Consider the following 18,386-nt stretch of genomic DNA (forward strand, 5'->3'; position numbering starts at 1 on the left):
CTTCTCCGAAGAAGATACATAAACAGCCAGCAAACCCACGAGAAGGTGCCCGGCATCACGAGGCGTCCCGGAGGCGCAAGCGAGAACCTCACCGAGCCCCACGCGACGCCCGCCGGCAGCTGCGGCTTCGAGCGGAGCAGGGAGACGCTGGCGGGGGTGTGCAGCAGGCCCTCCTCCAGGCGATTCCACCAGTGATGGCATTCTTGGCGTTTACCTACGAGAGACCCGGGCGCGTCCACGCAGACTCACCGGTCACAGAGGCTTCGTCTACAGCGGCAAACCCCAGAACGTCCACCCCCTGGCGGTGGCTAGACCGTGGACGGGGCGGGCGGTGGCAGGGCCTCGCTGCGGGCAGACACAGCGCGCAGACGGGTCTTACCGCGCCGCGTCGAGTGGGAGGGCCGCAGAGGGCCGCTCTCCGTGCGGCTCCACCTCCTTGACGTTCCGGAAGAGGACGAACGCGCGGGGCAGAAGTCGGTTCAGTGGGTGCCTGAGGAGGAGGAGAGGGGACAGTGAGAGGCCAGGGAGGCCCTGGGGAGGGAACATCTCCCGTGTGGCTGTGGTGCTGGCCTGTGCCAGCTGCGCGCTTCTGTGTGGAAGCCTGAGTCACAGGGGGAGGAGTGGCCCAGCCGTGCCGGCACCCCGTGACTGGAGGCCCCCGGGGTCACCCCAGCGTCTGGCACCTGCTGGACAAAGGGTGCTCGGCGGCTCTGCGTCCTTTTCCCACCTGTCCTGCCGAGGGGACCCCCACCCACCCCTCGTGCGTGCGCTCACACGTCCGACGTCATCGTAGGTCCTGGACTCAGAGCAGGACCCTGCAGAGCGTGTCCCCGAGGCGGAGGAGGACCTGGACCTTCTGTATGACACGCTGGACATGGAGAACCCCAGTGACAGCGGCCCTGACCTGGAGGATGATGACAGTGTCCTCAGCACCCCCAAACCAAAGCTCAGGTGAGCACCCCGTGGCCCCCAGGTGTGGCAGGGGGCACAGGCTGTGGCGGGGGGGGGGATGGGGAGGCTGTGTTCTGGAGGGATCTCTGTGGAACCCCAGGTGAGCACTCCGTGGCCCCCCACATGTGGCAGGGGACGCAGGCTGTGGCGGGGTGGGACGGGGAGCCTGTGTTCTGGAGGGATCTCTCTGGAATGCGCTTGGGAGCATGAAGACAGGAGGCCGGTTTGGAGGCCTTGCAGGGTCAGGGATGGAGGGGCAGGGGCTCTGCGTGTGGAGTGTGCTCGGGGGTCTTCCTGAGGTCCCAGCCGGGCTGAGGCGACCATCACAGGAGAGACCCTTCTGTGCAGTGGGGAGACGGGCTGCTGGGACCGCAGGGCCTCCCTGTGCGCAGGGGAGGGGAGCGGGCATGTCCCCAAGGAGCAGGGCATCTGCCTGGCCGGGGCAGGGGAGGGCAGGAGTGCGTGTGGCCCGTCTTGGGGGCATCACTGTGGGGTCCGGGCAGGCTGCCAAGAGGGGGCCACGTGGCCTCCTGGTTTTCTTTTTCACGTGGTGGTGGACGTGTGGTTGGATGGAGATGCGCATGTGGGGGGAGGGGGGGCTTTCTGAGCCTCTGATTGTCCTACTGTGGGGGCGCCTGTGGCATCTGCGGGCTCTGGTTCAGGTGTCCGCCTCTGGCCTTCACTGTGGCTCCAGGGGCCCAGCTTCTTGCCTGCTGCCCACCCACCTCCCGAGGCCCCTTGGGCTTTGCCCCCGTCCACTGGGACAGGCCCTGCTCCTGTCGGCCACTGGCTGACCCAGGCCACCTCCAGGTCACTGGCAGCGGGTGCTCACAGTTCTGGGAGTCTGCGTGGACGTCTCGGGCACTGTTTCTGCCCTCACTCCCACATTCTCTCTCCCTGGTGGCTTTGGCACCAGACCATGTGCCCCCTGTCCACCGTATCAGCTTGAAAGGCTTCTGAGTCTCTTCGAATCTATGAGTCCCCCCACCCTCTCCCCAGCTGTCTGCTGGGGACAAGGTACTTGGCCTGGTCTGCCTGGGGTTGATAGATCCTGCTGACCCCACGGTCATTGCACTGTTGAGCCTGTGTTCCTGCCAGCTGGCTGAGGAGCCTGAGGTCCCCTGGCTGGCCTGCTGGCCCTCCAACAGAACTGCTGGGTGCAGCCCGGGTGCAGGCCAGGAGGGGGCAGGGCAGGATCAGGGATGAGGTCCTGGGCCGTGGGTGTCAGGCCAGGAGGGGGGCGGGGCTCGGGGGTGAGGTCCTGGGCCGTGGGTGTCAGGCCAGGAGGGGGCGGGGCTCGGGGGTGAGGTCCTGGCCCGTGGGTGTCAGGCCAGGAGGGGGCGGGGCTCGGGGGTGAGGTCCTGGGCTGTGGGTGTCAGAGCCAGTGGAGGAGCTGATGTGGGCCGCAGGGCAACCTCTCCTGGGCTGTGGTTCCCTTGCCCCATCCCAGTCCTGTGTGGCCACCAGACCCCAGGGCACAATGGCTGAGCCTTCAGCCTAGGGAGGGTCCTGGAGGGTGACCTGTCTCCGTCCCCACGCCCAGGCCCTACTTCGAAGGGCTGTCACACTCCAGCTCGCAGACGGAAATCGGGAGCGTCCACAGCGTCCGGAGCCACAAGGAGCCCCCGAGTCCGGTGAGCGGGCTGGACGTGGCAGTGCCCACCCTTGATGGGAGTGCAGACCGCGGGTGGGCCTTCCGGGGTTTCCCGTCTCTGATCCCTCAGGGTGTTGCTTACACACCAGTGTCAGACCAGCCCAGAGCTAACCGTGCTCCTGAGTCTGCATGTGGCTGGAATCTCCCTGCCTGATGCCAGGTCACTGTCACGGGGTGACCTGAGCCTTCAGTCTAAGGAAGCCCTGGCCAGTCTTCCCAGGCTGCCCCCCAATCCCAGATCCCCCTGCCTGGAGGTGAGCCAGCCTCCGTGCCCACCATTAAATATGCCCTGATTCCCGTCTGGTCCACACAGGCTGATGTGCCCGAGAAGACCCGGGCCCTGGGAGGCAAGCAGCCGAGCGACAGCGTCTCTGACACGGTGCCCCACGTGAGCAGGCCCAGAGCACATTCGTTTGTGCAAGCACAGAGCCCACTAACACACTGTCTTTAGGGGTCTGAGCCCGCGGGGCAGGGCTCGACACTCAGGTCCTTACCTTACACCCCAGGGTGTGGTCAGGGCCCCCTGGATTCACCCCCACCCTGGGGGATGGCCAGGGTTCCCCTGGATTCACCCCCACCCCGGGGGATGGCCAGGGTTCCACTGGATTTTACCCCCTCCCTGGGGGATGGGGTTAGGGTTCCCCTGGATTCACCCCCACCCCAGGGGATGGTCAGGGCCCCCTGGAATCACCCCCGCCCCGGGGGATGGTCAGGGCCCCCTGGATTCACCTCCACCCCAGGGGATGGTCGGGGCTCCCCTGGATTCACCCCCACCCTGGGGGATGCTCAGGGATCTCCTGGATTCACCCCCATCTCAGGGGACTTTCAGGACTCTCCTGGATTTATCCCCAGGCAGAGGATCAGTCAGGGTTCCCCTGATTTGCTTTGATCCTGGGTGACAATCAGGGCCCCCTGGATTCACCCCTACCCTCAGGGCACGGTCAGGACCCCCCAGATCACTGGGGACAGTGGGTGTCCCCCTGCTTTGCTGTCAGCATAGACACTGTGCATGCTGGGTTCTGGCCCCTGTTCTCTCATGGAGGTTCTCAAGGAAGATGTCTGGGACCAGAGGGCAGGTTTTAGGGAGATTTGGAGGAGGTTTGGTGCTGGTCTCCCCAGCAGCTGACACCAGGAGCCCTGTGGTTGGATGTGGGGGTCAGCTCGGCTCCCCAGGCCAGCATGTCCATACCATGTGCAGAAGATTGCAAACCCAAAAAAGGCCCAGACACCCCCACCCAAACCAGGGACTTGCCGGGTGTGAGGCCGGCCCTCGGGAGGCCCCCACAGGGTGCGCATTCCCAACGAGCCTCCTTCTCTGCACATCAGAGCACCCCCGCCCCTGGGGAGCAGCCTGCACAGCCGGAGGACAGCCCGGAGGTGGAGACCTCCGCCCTGGACATGTTCACCGAGAAGCTGCCGCCCAGTGGGCGGATCACCAAGACGGAGTCCCTCGTCATCCCCTCCACCAGGTGACAGCATGCCCTGGGGAGGCTGTTGGCCAGGCATTGCCCACGTGGGCCGGTGTGGTGGGCAGGGCCCCGTCTGACCAGATGAGAGTCACTTAGAAGCACAGAGATCTCGGCCCACCCGGGGGTCCACAGTGGACCCCTTGCACCCTGTCTGCAGCCAGCAGGCCTGCTGGGGCTGAGGTGTGGTTCCTGTGGCCGTCTCACGTTTTCCGCCACCTGTACCTTGTGGACCTGTGTGACACCAGATGCCGGTGTGGGAGGGGGTGCCCAGTGCCGTCAAGGTCAGGAGCCCCCAGACAGTGGCTCCAGGTCCAACACTGGAGCCCCGGGGGGGGGGGGGCCTGGACCTGCCTCTCAGAGCCCTCGAAGTGGGGGTCTGAGTTGCAGCTTTGCATGGGAAGACACTCTGAGAGGCTGTCTCACCTGCCGCCCCCCCCCCACCATCTTGGTCAGTCTGGGGGTCGTCTCTATGCCCCTCCCTGTGATGTGGCCTTCCTCACCTTGGGCACCTAGCCGAACTCCCAGCCACAGTCGGCCTTGTGCCTGCACCACGGCCAGAACCCCCGTTCCCACCCCAGGACGTCCCTCTGCAGGGCGGCCAGGCCCTGGAGGGACAGCGGGGCTGCTGTGGTGCCCCCACCCCTTCTCTGCTTGCACACGTTTAATCGGGCCTCATGCCGGGTTTAAAGCACGTGCGCGTGTGCTCGTGTGCCTCCACGCTCCCCCCACAGATGAGCCCCTCGCCCGCCATCCGCCCCACCGCTGAGAGCCCCCTTCCCTGGGCAGTGAGCACGTGGGCCTGCCCCAGCCTGTCCTGGTCCCCCACAGGTCCGAGGGGAAGCAGGCCGGCCGCCGGGGCCGCAGCACATCCCTGAAGGAGCGGCAGCCGGCCCGGCCACAGAACGAGCGGGCCAACAGCCTGGACAACGAGCGCTGCCCGGACACGAGGAGCCAGCTGCAGGTGCGTCTCCAGGAGAGGGGGCCACGGACACCTCCGGCCCACCCGGCCGGGCAGCTCGAGGGTGGGATCTGACCGACCCACAGTGCCTACAGCCCAGTGACCTCCGTCCAAAGCAGAGCCAGGTTCCTGAGCAGGAACGGGACTGGGCTGTCCTTCCCCTCTCCCGGGTGGCCACTGGGGCAGGGGTCAGCTGGGCGGGCGACGGACGCGGCGCCCTTCCCACCTGGTGTGGACGGGCCTGTGTCTGCAGATCCCCAGGAAGACCGTGTACGACCAGCTAAACCACATCCTCATTTCTGACGACCAGCTACCTGAAAACATCATTCTCGTCAACACCTCCGACTGGCAGGGGCAGGTGGGGAGGGGGCTGTCCTTTCTGCGGGGGGGTGGTGGGGGGTATCCTCCCTGCGGGGGCAGAGAGCACGTGCCCGCCCTTGCGAGGCGAGGAGCTGACAGCGAGGCCGGGTGGAGCTTTGAGGCTCCGCCCGCCCCTCGCTCCCAGTTCCTGTCGGAAGTCCTGCAGAGACACGCGCTCCCCGTGGTGTGCACGTGCTCCGCGGCTGACGTGCAGGCGGCCTTCAGCACCATCGTCTCGCGGATACAGAGATAGTGAGTCCAGCTGCCACACGTGTGGCAGCCGGGTGGGTGTCTGTCGGGGTCCCTGCGCCCCAGCCTTGCCTGTGGCTCTGCCCTGGGGGCTGCGGGCGGGTTCCAGATGTGCCCGCCCACCGGCTCCCCGCGGCCCCGTCCTCTGTCCAGATCTGGGCGCTGGTGGTAGTTCCTGCAGTGCAGGGGGGCTCCTGGCAGAGACCCACCATCGGGGGCCTCCTGGGTGTGGCCAGCAGGCCCCCCCCCCGCCCAGGGGGCACGGGGCTCCTGCTGTCTGGGGGTCCTGGGTGTCGGCGCCCCCCCCCCGGGGCGCAGGGGGCACGGTGCTCCCTTCGTCCCGAGCGGTGTGTGCCCGGGGCCCTGGGGACACCCCTCGGGCGCAGTGGGCTGGTCCTGGCAGCAGGGACGGCGCCCTGAGGCCTCTGTCCCCTCTGTGTCCTGCCCTCGGGGCCTCAGCTGCAACTGCAACTCCCAGCCCCCGACCCCCGTGAAGATCGCCGTGGCGGGCGCGCAGCATTACCTCAGCGCCGTCCTGCGGCTCTTCGTGGAGCAGCTGTCCCACAAGACGCCCGACTGGCTGGGCTACATGCGCTTCCTCATCATCCCGCTGGGTGAGGGGCTCGCGGACGGGGTGGGTCCTCATCGTCCCGCTGGGTGGGGGGCTCGCGGACGCGGCGGGGGGCGATGCGCCGCACGCGCCCCTCTCGTGCCGGCCCCGCACGCACCTCACGCGATGCTGTCGTCACGGATAGGGTGGGGGTGGTCACGAGCCCTTTTACGTCATCGAACCCTGGGTGACCTCACTCTTCGTTTTTGCTTACGCGATTCGTTTTATGACCAAATCCGTAAACGTCAGCGCGTCGGAAAGTGCTGGATCCTGGGGGGAGACTCATTGGCGCCCGAGCCCCGCTTGTGGTCTGCAGGACGGCCCACGGGGAGGGCTCTGGCGGGGCCGCACAGCACGTCTGTCCGGGTGGACGCCGCAGACTCCGTGGCCTGACCTCCCCCCCCCTCCCCTCGCCGTGGCTCGCAGGCTCCCACCCTGTGGCCAGGTACCTGGGCTCCGTGGACTACCGCTACAACAACTTCTTCCAGGACCTGGCCTGGAAAGACCTGTTCAACAAGCTGGAGGCCCAGAGCGCCGGTGAGGCCCGGGGTGAGCTGGCGGGTGAGGCCGCGAGGCTTCCCCGCCCCCGCCGCGCCTCTGTGAGAAGCAGCTGGGTGCCCTCCTCTGTCCACCGCGGGCCTCGGGGCTGGCCGCTGGGGCCCAGGGCGGGGGCTCCTGGGGACTTGGAGTGGCCTTGCTGCCCTTGCCCGGGAACCCTTGAGCGGGGAGGGCAGAGGGCCCCCTCTGGCGCCCTCAGCATGGCCACTGCTCCTGGGCTGGGCCCTGGGCAGACAGGTGGAGTGGGGGGAGAGGCGAGGCACCCCACGGACCCTGCCCGGCTTCCTCCTGCAGCGCAGGACACCCCGGACATCGTGTCGAGGATCACGCAGTACATCGCGGGTGCCAACTGCGCCCACCAGTTGCCCATCGCGGAGGCCATGCTGACCTACAAGCAGAAGAGGTACCTTGTTGGGCCCCGGGCTGGACAGGCAGTGGCCAGGGCTGGAGGGGGAGGGTGGGTACCGGTACACCCGGCTCCACGCCGCAGACACGGGCCACTGTGGCTGCGGCTCTCGGTCCCCTGGGCAGCACGCCGGGGGCTCCTCGGGGTGGCCTTCAGGGACAAACCCGGCTGGGCTTGGGGGAAGCCTCGGGTGGGCCTGGCAGCCCCAGGCCCTCCTCCGTATCGGTCAGAAGAAGGCAGTCTGGTGTTTTCCATTTCGTATATTGGAATTTCTCACCGTGAAGGGTCAGAGGCAGCGGTCCCACCGCCCAGCCCTAGCAGCGACCTGCTTGCTGGAACACAGGCACAGGCTCCTTCGACTGCCCGGCTTCCCGGCCGGCAGACAGTTCTCGCTCTGCCCTGGGGCAGGACGCCGGGCAGCAGCGGGCACTGGGGCTGAGGGCGGGCAGAGGTCTGGCTGCCAGGCCCAAGTGGGCGAGGGCCAGGGCCCGGGAGGTGGGGAGGTGGGCTGCAGGGTGGGCCCCGCAGACCGCAGCGTCTCTGCCGGTGTCCGAGGGGCGCGGGACGGCCCTCCCGAGGGGTCAGCCCGCAGCTCCGGCTCTTCCTGAGCGAGGGCCGTGCCGTCCCCAAGCTGCACCTGCAGGCACGTCCTGTCCCTCAGCACAGTAACGTGTCTGTGTTTTCTCTCTTGGTGGCTTTCTGAAAAGGAAAAAGAACTTTCATTTTGACTTTACCCTCAGGTACCGCTGTCCCTGGGTCTGCACCCCTGTCCCCTGTCCCCAGGCTGGTCTTTAGGGCTGTTTAGCAGCGTGAGCAGGTGGGGTGCGTCACTTACCCTCCAGCCACCTCTCTGTGGGCCGGGGAGGGGTGGCGCCTTGCCAGGCAGGGCCCCCCAGCTGGGCAGCAGGCAGGTGGCCGCCCCCACCCCGGTCAGGACTTTGCTCTCGGGCCCCCACCCGGTTGAAGGAACCAAGACATCGGGCTGGACAGGCTTTCCTCTGTCCGTTTCAGTCCAGAGTCTGAGCTAAAGACGTGGCCACGTTTAGCTTCTCAGTGAGTGTCTGTGTTTCTGAAGCCACGCTGGCCCCACCTCTCAAATTAGAAGCAGGTGCATGGGGTACCACCACGAGACACTGTCCACTGATGCCACATCGGCCGCGTGCGGGCCTCCTTATCGGCTCAATGTATTTGTGAACCTGGCTCGCGGGCTCCCCCCATCCCCCGCAAGGACAGCATGAATGCTGATCCTGCAGGCGGGGTATCCAGGCAGAATGGTGGGGGGCCTGCCCTGGGGTGGCACGCACTCGGAGCCTCGCCCTGGCCTGGGCCCCGGGGCTGCGGACAGCAGCACAGAGGGTTTCCCAGCCGACTCTTGTGGCTGAACTGGACAGGTGGCCAGACCACTAAGACCCCCTATGTGCAGTGAAGGGCTTCCCCCCGACCCCCAGGTGGCTCCACCCTCTGAAAACCTGCACGTTGGGAACCAAACACCGGGACCTGCCTAGAGCTGCCATTTCATTTGGGGCCCCCTTTCCTGTCCTGGCGGCCTGCCTGCCAGGTCCCTCCCCTGGGACCCTGTTCCCACCCCGGGTCTTGGGTTCTTTCTCTCCTGGGAAAGCCCAGCCAGGGCAGGGCCACCAGGCTCTAGGCAGTGCTCCTGCTGAACCCCGAGACAGACCAGGAGGAGGGGTCTGAGCCCCCACGTTGTCCTGCTAAACAAGCCTTTGTGACTAAAGAAAGGCCAGCCACGGTGTGCCCGCCGACTGCCGCAGAAGCCCGCAGCCTGCTTCGCTGCCTGGCCACAGCGTCTCGTCTCTCCCATGCTGGCTCCTCTGAGCCTCAAGCCAGGGCTTTAGGGAACCCTGGCCCTCGTCCCGTGCCTCCTGCCCCCACCTGTGCGTCACAGTGGTGACACCGGCACCTGGGGTGGGGGCTCCAGACACCCTGGGTGGAGCCCCGTGAAGGCCCAGTGTGTTGGCCACCCTCAGAGCCCAGGACCAGGGGGTCAGCAGATGGTGACAGAGAACAGATGGGTCAGGAGACCAGCAGCAGGTGCGCGGTGGGCATGGCCCTCGGGGCCTGTCTCCACTTGCCCCTTGTGAGAACACCTGCACGGACGGTCTACACAGCACCCGGTCCGTGGCCTGTGGTCAGACCACAAAGGGTGTGTGTGGCCCGGGAGGCTCCCTCAGGGCACCGGGGTGGGGAACGCCCAGCGCCCCGTGTCCTCAGCACCCCTCAGCTCTGTGCCCCCAGTGTCCTGTTGAGGCACGTTTTGTGGTCTCATGAGCCAGACCTAGGGGCCCTCACCACGGAGGCACACGCATGTTCGTCTGTGTCCCGAGTTTAGGCAAGCCGGTGTCACCCCTGTCGCGCTGGGCGCGTGTCGAGTGCTGAGTGTTGTCTGCATGGCCCAGCGGCTCAGCTTGGCTTCTCAGAGTCCAGCAACATCCCTGTGTGGCCGTGCTTCCTGTCTGCCCCTGCAGGCCTCTGTCTGCCTTCCCTGCGTGCTGCTCGTGGGGAGGGTCCTGGGGCCCTGTGGGGCAGAGCCTCCCCCACACCGGGCTGGGGACCCCCTGAGGATCCCGTCTTGCGCTATCTCGCATGCGAAAGCCAGCCGGGCACAGGGTTCGAATTGCTGTTCTCTGAAATGGATAAACTCTATTCCCCTTAGGTCAGAAAGGCTGGGGATTTGGTCATTTCAGTGGGACGGCCCGAATCTGTAGGTTCTTTTGTCCAGAGACGTCTGCCGGGCCTTCTTCGGAGGCGTGATGGGCGATGCTGGGGCGGAGGCCCCCGTGTCCAGGTGGTGCCCAGGGGCCTGCCGGCTGCTGTCCCCTCACGCGGGTGCCAGGCCGCAGGGAGGGGGCAGCGGCTCCTGCCGGGACCGCCTTGGGCGCCGTGCGTGCGTTCCGTGCTGGCCCCTGTGCATGTCTAGTGGAGAGTGCTGGCCAGGCACGGACTTCTGTCCCCACAAGGGCGGGCTGGAGAACCTGCCTTCTGCAGGGACTTCTCCTGAATGGCCCTGTGCCCGGGGACCCCTTCCGGCCAGCGCCTTGGGCACAGCTTTCTGAGGGTGACCTCTGAGGTTTGGGGTCGTGAGACTGAAGCAGAGCTGGGAGGATGGCCCGGAGAGGCAAGGAGGCCGCAGGAGGGACAGGAGGCCCGGGACTGGGCCTGCCCTGTGGGTCTTCCCCAGGCCAGGAGACGCTCTTAGAGGCCAAGTGCACCTGGTGGCCAAGCCCTCCCCGGGGAGAGTGACTCAGGCTGCGGCCCAGGCCCCGAGGGGAGGCCCATCATCCAAATGCCCGGTACAGAAATGGGCGGCAGGACGGGTGCCCGCCTGGGCCACGGAAGACAGAAGGGGGTCCACATCCCCTTGGCTTCTGCCCTCCTCCCCCCGAGGGCCCTGGGACATGGCTGCCTTCACCGAGGATGGGCTGTGACCAGCGATCTCAGGGAAGCCGTGTGGCACCTCCTCTGCCACGAGTGCTGGCTAGCCTCCGACCACAGCATGGCCCTGAAGCCTCGGTCTCCCCTTCTGGCTGCTCTTGGGGTGTCGCTCTGTCAGAGCACGGTGTGTGCAGGCCAAAGGCCTGGGACCCGCCGCTGCCCCAGTCTCCTCTCTCTAGTTGCCCTGGACTTCACCCGGACTATCTGGAGAAAACCTAGACACCCCAGCTGTGGTCACCCCCAGTGTTGGAGGAAGACCAGTGTCCAGGGCGGGGCGGGGGGTGGTGTCCCGGGACCCACGTGGGAAACCTCTGTCTGGGGGCCCAGCCGGAATGCAGGCCCTCAGGGCACCAGGCACCTGGGATGGACAAGAAATTCCCCCAGGAAGCTGGGCTCCCGTGGAGCTCCCTGCTGGCCTCTTGACCTTAGGTGCAGAGAGATGACCCTGGGGTCGGAGGTCGGGCCGCTGCAGGGAGAGGTGTGGGTGTGGTGCGGGCACTGCCGGCCACACCGAGAGAGGAGTAACTGTGTGTTTCTTGTGTTCTTAGCCCTGACGAGGAATCTTCACAAAAGTTCATCCCCTTTGTAGGGGTGAGTACTTCTTTGCTGGGATGCTTGCACTACCTTTAAGTTCCAGAACCTTCTTCACCAATTTGAGCAGAGGATTCCTTAAAATCTGCCCCCCAGCCCTCTTAAAGCTTCTTGTTTTCTTCCTGTGTGGAGCAGGGCTGGGCCGTGAGCTCTCTGACCTGTGCACGCAGACAGCTCACCTAGAGGCGAGGAGGGGCCAATTCTTGGCACTGACTGGGCACGAGGCCTGTGTCAGACTTGGCTGTGGGTGGGTGCCCCGGGAGGGGCAGAAGGATGCTTCTGTCCCTCAGGAGCTGTGGGACGGGGCTGCCTCCACGCCAGGCTGCTCAGTGGGGATTGCGGGGTGTGTGAATCGGGAAGTTCATTTCCTATGCGCCAGCCGGGCCATGCCATGCTTCACGGCCTCTTACCTCCCCATGTGGCCCCTGGCGCAGGCACCTGCTGCGAGAGCCAGGGGCAGACAGGGCCCAGGTGCAGCAGGCCAGCAGGCCGTGGTTTTACCCTGGCCAGGCGTCAGGGCCACTGCCGACCCTCCTGGGAGGGAAGGAGTCCAGCCGGTCTCGGGGAACCTTCTGTAGTGACGGGCAGGCCCCCCCGTGGACACTTAAAACACCGTTGTGTAACCGAGGCACGAGTCCCCGCTTAACGTGACTCCTGACTCCCGCGCTGGTTGGCCCGCACGGCCGTCTGGAATGGCATCTGTCTGACCGGGCACCCGGGGCAGGCCCCAGAGCCACCTCTGCCCCTCGCTGGGCAGGGGTTCCACATACCAGTGCCCGGGTCTCACCAACCTCTGGCCAGGCTGGCCACACATGCTCACGGTTTGCTGAGGGCCGGAGTGTGGAGCCTGTGCCCCCCACCCCCGGGTGGTGGGATGGCCACGGAGGGGTACCGCAGCTCTGTGGAGTCTCCCCAGCACACCCGCGCCGTGGGAGGGTCCTGTGCCGCGTACAGGAAGAACTGGGTCACTGCCGCACCCCAGGAGCTCCCAGGGAGGGTGGGGCAGGACGCAGCGGCCGGGCGGCGGAGGGAGGACGGCACTGGGCCTGCGTCTGGAGCCCTGGCACTGACAGTCGGGCTGGCCGACGATCCGGTACTGCTGCCAGCCAGCGTCCCGTTGCCTTTTAGGTGGTGAAGGTTGGAATCGTGGAACCGTCCTCAGCCACATCAGGTGACCCCACGCTCCCTGCCCTCGGGGCCAGGAAGGGGAGGGACGCCCCACCGTGGAAGGCCCGGCGGCTCCTCTCCAGCTCGGGGTCTCCCACCTCCCCGCACGGGCCCTCTCCGGCCCCTGGGGCTGCCCTGGGGGCAGAGACACAGGGGCACTCAAGGCTGCCCAACTTCTTCCCAAAGGTGACTCGGATGACGCAGCCCCCTCGGGCTCCAGCGTGCTCTCGTCCACCCCGCCGTCCACGTCTCCCGCGGCCAAGGAGGCCTCACCTACCCCGCCTTCCTCCCCGTCAGTGAGCGGGGGGCCTGTCCTCCCCCAGGTAAACGTGGCCGTGCCACACAGGTGCCCCGCCCCACCCGATCTGAGAGCACCCCCGATGGCCAGAGAATGCGGACAATCGCTCCCGGCCGCTGGCCGCACCTCCGGGATGCCAGGAAGCCCGAGGGTCTGGCCAGAGGGTGGGCTCAGAACAGCCTCTGGGAAGACACGGGCTTGCTTGGGATCGGGTGCCCCGTGAGGTAGGGGCAGCGCAGGCCCTGGCCTGGTGTGTCCCCCCCAGCCCTCATGGCGCCAGGGACCGAAACCACACCGAGTAAGTGAGTGGGGGGTGCTCCGCATGCACGGGCGGGGGGGGGGGGGGGGTCAGGGAAGATGTGGCTGGATGTGGGTCCCTGTAGGGACCAGGGCGTGGGGTGTTCAGCAGCTCTCCCGGCCGCCCTGGGCTCTCTGTTGAGTAGAACTCACCCAAACAAAACTTGAAGGGTCTGAGGATGTCCTCACACCCACGTGGGTCACAGGGTCACAGGGCTGCTCCCAGATCCCACAGCTGGGGGGCGGGGGCACACCTCAGCTGAGGCTGGTTGACCTCGGCTCTCTAGACTCAAAGGGGTGGCTTGAGAGGGCAGACGGGTGGCGCCCCAGGCGCCCCTGGGTGACCTCAGCACGGCCGCTGTGCCCGCCCGCAAGGCCCAGACTGGGCTGTCCCAAGAGCCCAGGGAATGGACCACAGTGGGCTCCAGGACTGGGGCTCCACTCTGCTGGGCGCCCACTGCGGGTCGTCCCCCCCGCATTGAGCAGCACGGACGCCAGCTGGCACCTCCTCGCCCGTGCCGGCCACCGAGCCAGGACAGAGGAGTGAGGCCCCCTCTGCTTTCGCAGCCAGGGCGTCGGCGCCGAGCTGATGGGGCTGCAGGTGGATTACTGGACAGCAGCCCCGCCCGCAGACAGGAAGAGAGAGGTGGAGAAGAAGGACCTGCCGGCCACCAAAAACACGCTCAAGTGCACCTTCCGGTCTCTCCAGGTCAGCAGGCTGCCCGGCAGCGGCGAGGCTGTGGCCACGCCTGCCATGTCCATGACCGTGGTCACCAAGGAGAAGAACAAGAAGGGTGAGGTGGGGGTGGCAGGCTGACCGTCGGGGTAGTCGGAGGGGCAGCCCTGCAGGTCCCGAGGTCGCCACAGCCAGAGGCTACCTGGGCGGGTGGGAGGGCTGGCGGCCATGGCCACTGTGGCATGTGGGGGGCTCCGGGAGGCTGGGTTCCGAGGGCTGTGGCTGAGCCCTGCAGCCCTTTCCCTCCTAGTGATGTTTCTGCCCAAGAAAACCAAGGACAAGGATGTGGAGTCCAAGAGCCAGTGCATCGAGGGTATCAGCCGCCTGATCTGCACGGCCAAGCACCAGCAGAACATGCTGAGGGGTGAGTGCTTGGCGAGGGGGCGGGGCGGCGGGAGGCTCTCAGGACTCGTGAGAGGTCACCTGTCCACGTGTCCTTCCTTCAGAGGGGAACCCGTGGGGAGTCAGGTCCTTGACCCAAGGTCCCATCAGTCCTGTCTAAAGTATGAAAGTGAACCAGGGAAGGCTGAAGTGCTCTTGAAAATTCACCTCCGGAAACGCTTTCGTTTTGCCGTGAAATGCGTATCACACGTTTGGATAGAGCACTTGTGTGCGGAGAAGAGCTTCTTAAATTCTATTCTCAGAAGTAATTTCTCAGTCCTTTCTGTTCTCTTAAGAGATTGATTTGTGTATCTCAGACTTTTTATAGAAGATACTCTGCAGCTAATTAATTCAGCATATGGAGCCCGGAACGGTTTTCTCTCCAGGAGCTCCAGTCTGACGACCACTGTGGTCCAGAACTGCCCTGCCTTCCTCTGTTGCTTTTCTGCTTTAAGAGCACGGCGTTTTAATCCGTTTTGCAGACCCCAGCCAGGGCGGAGGGGCTGTGGAAGAGCAGGTCCTCGCGGTCAGGGAGAAGCTGGCCACCGCTGGTGGCTGGGAGCCGGGGGCGGGGGGGGGGAGGGGCTCCCCCAGCCCTGTCCTGGGGCGTGCTGGGCAGATGGGTCAGGCGGTCCTGTCCCCACAGTCCTCATCGACGGTGTGGAGTGGAATGACGTCAAGTTCTTCCAGCTGGCGGCCCAGTGGTCCTCCCATGTCAAGCACTTCCCTATCTGCATCTTCGGACACTCCAAGTCCGCCTGCTAGCCCCACCCCGGAGCCCTGGACGGCGCGCGCCAGGAGGGCCCAGCTGCTTTTCTGTTAACATTTCAGTTTACTACGGAGACACTTAAAAACACAAAGAGAAACAGTCTTAAGTATGAATGTGCTCTCAACCTGGAAACTCACGGGGAGGTTCCCCACCGGGGCCTGGTAACTGCCCTGCTCGATAACCAGATGTGCCGGCGGGGTGGGAGGTCAGGCGGACAGCGCTGAGCTCTGAGAATCACGAAAGGTGTGTTTTGGCCTCAGGACCTCCCGAGCCCCCCCAGCGAGAAGGGTCCTCACCTTCGCGTCCTGTCCTTCCTGAAAGCCAGGACTGCTTCCTCAGGGAGCTGGGGTCAGGCGGGCAGCGCGCAGATCCACGGGCTGCCTACGGGCCCAGACACGGAGCTGGGTGGCCAGAGGCTGGAGGCCAGACAGCCCAGGCCTGGGCCCAGCCGCCCACCAGGCGGGAGACGCCCCAGCACCGCCCACTTGTGGTTCCCAATAAACTCCAGCCTCGCGGGCAGTGGGGGTTTTCTAGTAGCAGATATTTTTAATGCTTTTAAATACACGTTACAAGGTAGCTGCCAAAAGGACATTGCTCTTCTGACGTCCCAGCGGCCCCCTGGGGCTGGGGCGGAACCAGCCAGTGCTGTCGCTGTCGCATGTCCTAGCCCCCCCACCAGAGCACCGGCCTCGCCCCCCCCCCCCCCCCCGCCACTCTCCCTCTGGCTGTTCTCGAGCTGTCACTACGCTTCTGCTGGTTGCCTCTGCCCCAAACTCGGCAAGCACAGTGGCCCCGAAGTTGGCCCCAGCCCACTCAGCTGCCTCCTCCCGCCCAGCCCCCTGGGCCCACCTACCGGCTGAGGGGTGTCTGGGCCCACGCCCACTTCTGTGGCCAGCAAGAGCTCAGGTAGCACAGCCTGAGCACAGGCGCCAAGCCCACTGGAGCCGTAGGTACCGCTGGGAGTACCCCGAAGAGGCAGGGAGCCCTGGCTTCTCTGCGCCAAGCTCCCTAGAGTGAGGGTCTGGGTCTGGGTCCCACCCTGGGTGGTAGCCTTGCCCCCTGCCTTCCCGTACAGCAGGAAAGGGACACCCTGACCTGCAGCCAGAGTCCAGCCCAGTGTCCACAGGAAGAGCCCACCAGTTCCCATCCTTTGGCAGCTGTGGCTCCGGGACCCTGCGGTAGCCCACCCACGGCGCCATGCAGGCTGTGCTCGGAAAACAGTGCCCGTGGCACAGGCAGGTATGACCCTGGGGGAGTGAGGTGGCCCACCCTCCTAACCTGTGACCTACCGGCTTCCTTCCTCCCCCAAGGCAGGAAGGGGTCCCTGGGCTAGCTAGGGAACGGGACAGGGCCTGACCTTGTGTGTGGCCCCGCCTCAGGGTTGCCTGCGGGCAGAGGACCTTCCCCAGGATGGCCTGAACTCCTCCTCTGACAGCACTGGGGACCAGGCCGACCCCTGGCTCAGAAGGACCAGGGTTGGAGGCTGGCCACTGAGCCCAGCACCTCAGGCAGCCTGTGCCTGTGCCAGATGTCTGCGAGCAGCCATCCTCAGAAGCAGGCCCTGGGACCGTGAGCCTCGCTGCTCTTGCTCCCACCACTGGGCCTCAGGGCCTTGGGTTCCTTCAGGTTCCTTTCCAAAGGTCAAACTCTGCAGGAAGGAGGTACAGGTGAGGCTCCTGACATAGCTTCTAGCCCCAAAGCTTGCTCTGGAGGAAGGGACCAGAGAGAGTAGTCACATCCACCCTGTCGTGGGACCATCCCCCCCAAATGTGCCTCCCCATCCACTTCCGTAGCTGCGTCCTCGTGCACACGGGAGGGCACGCAGCGCCCCCACCCTATGCCCCTGGGCCTACAGAGCCCGGTTGCCGTCTGTCCTGTGCCTAAGTGCTATGGGGCTCACCCACCACACCGTCCCCAGGGCCCAGGAGGTCACACAGGCAGCCCCAGCCACCGTGACTCTCTCAGAGACCTGTGCCTCGGTTTTCCTATTGGTCACATGCGCCCTGCCTACCTCATGGAGCTGTTCTGAGGACCCACGTGAAAGCACTTTGTCCCTCAAAGGAAGATGACACAGAAGCCAAAGCCATCTGTGACCGAGTCAGTGCAGCTGCAAGCACACGGAGGGCGGTGTGGAGTGCGAGGCATGTGGGTCCTGGGCAGGAGCAGCCACCAGTCACCACCGGGCAAGGGCAGGTGGGGGCCAGCCACCACCCTCCAGCCTGGCCCACTGCTTCCTCTCTCCTCCCACATCAGCAGCCCCAGGGGGCCCTCTCCTCAGGGCTTGCGGGCCAGCATCCTGAGTCAGTGGCGTCGTGGCTGCAGCTCGGGGAGGGTCCCCGGTTGGCACTGTGCTCACTCCCAGACGGGAAGACCTGGCCACTCTCCCGGGTCTGGCCTTTGCCCTGGGGCAGATTCCTCCTTAGGAGACAGGGCCACCTGCTTCTGTGGGCCAGCCGCCTGACCTGAGCTTGTCCCTCACCGCCTTCCCCAGACCCACCCCCCATGGGTTGAGGGAGACCGCGTCCCCACATGTCACCTGCCTGGCCTTGGTTGCCACCGCCGGGTCCCAACCTGTAGGCCAAGGGGTGCCCCTCTACGTTTCTGCAGACCCCCATCCATCGTCGTGCATTGTTTAGTTTCTAGGATGTACGTGTTGCTAGGGTTTTGTTTTTTTTTTTTTTTCTTTTTAAATGAAACACAGGATTAATGTAAATAACCTTTTTGGGGAATAGATTCTAATCTGTCACGTATGTGACCACGTGGACTATTTTAAGGTGCTGATGCAAAACACTAATAAACCTGGGGACAACCCCAGGCCTTCCCACGCCTGCTGTGTGATTCCTCCCGGGCCGTCCGCGCGCCCCAGGCCCCGTCCCGAGGGCCGCCAGGGAGGTGGGGGCGCCGCCTGGGACCCAGGAGAGGACAGAGCCTGTGGCCCGAACGGCCGGGGCCCGGGGAGGGCTCCGGACGCGGAGCCCCGAGCTCCGAGCGGCGCCTCGGACACGCCCCAGGGGCGGAGGAGGGCAGCATCTGCGAGACGACCCCCCCCCCCCCCCCCACGTCCGAGCGGCGCCAGGTCACACTCCAGGCAGGCCTGGGAAGAGAAAAGCTCCGCCCGCCCCGCGGCGGACCGCCGGGACCAGGGCGCAGGCTCGGCCCGGGGCGGAAGCGGAAGCGGAAGCGGCAGGGCGGAGCCAGCCGCAGCAGAACTTCCGCTGGGCTCGGCTCCGCCCCCTCGGGGGCTCCCCGAACGACTGTGGGCTCCACCCCTATTCTTTGACGGCCCCCACGCGCGAGGGCGCGCCCTCCGCCCCCCGCCCCGCAGCGCACCCCATCCCAAGCTCTTGGTGTACCCGACGTCTGCCCGCCTCTGCTCCCGCAGCGAGCTCCACCTCTCCGCCTCCGTCACTCCTTGCGTACCTCACCGCGTGCCCCACCCCAAACCCCCAGAGTACGCACCCCTCCCCGCCTCCCTAACC

General features: G+C 65.9%; 1 protein-coding gene across 1 annotated transcript in view; it reads left to right on the top strand.

Annotated features, from left to right (window-relative positions):
- The window catches only part of PACS2 (phosphofurin acidic cluster sorting protein 2), a 55,386-nt gene extending 37,653 nt beyond the window's left edge, over positions 1-17,733 (top strand). Inside the window, 18 exon segments of the mRNA XM_043557127.1 lie at positions 794-951; positions 2,495-2,585; positions 2,919-2,993; positions 3,932-4,074; positions 4,903-5,035; positions 5,286-5,390; positions 5,538-5,644; positions 6,101-6,255; positions 6,678-6,788; positions 7,104-7,212; positions 7,923-7,955; positions 11,217-11,259; positions 12,388-12,430; positions 12,613-12,728; positions 12,730-12,749; positions 13,589-13,815; positions 14,008-14,121; positions 14,785-17,733. Coding sequence (XP_043413062.1) covers positions 794-951; positions 2,495-2,585; positions 2,919-2,993; positions 3,932-4,074; positions 4,903-5,035; positions 5,286-5,390; positions 5,538-5,644; positions 6,101-6,255; positions 6,678-6,788; positions 7,104-7,212; positions 7,923-7,955; positions 11,217-11,259; positions 12,388-12,430; positions 12,613-12,728; positions 12,730-12,749; positions 13,589-13,815; positions 14,008-14,121; positions 14,785-14,903 — 1,902 coding nt within the window. The 3' untranslated portion in view covers positions 14,904-17,733.
- Positions 17,734-18,386: the final 653 nt, after the last annotated feature.

The sequence above is a fragment of the Prionailurus bengalensis genome, chromosome B3 (genome assembly GCF_016509475.1).
Source record: "Prionailurus bengalensis isolate Pbe53 chromosome B3, Fcat_Pben_1.1_paternal_pri, whole genome shotgun sequence".
Lineage (NCBI taxonomy): Eukaryota > Metazoa > Chordata > Mammalia > Carnivora > Felidae > Prionailurus > Prionailurus bengalensis.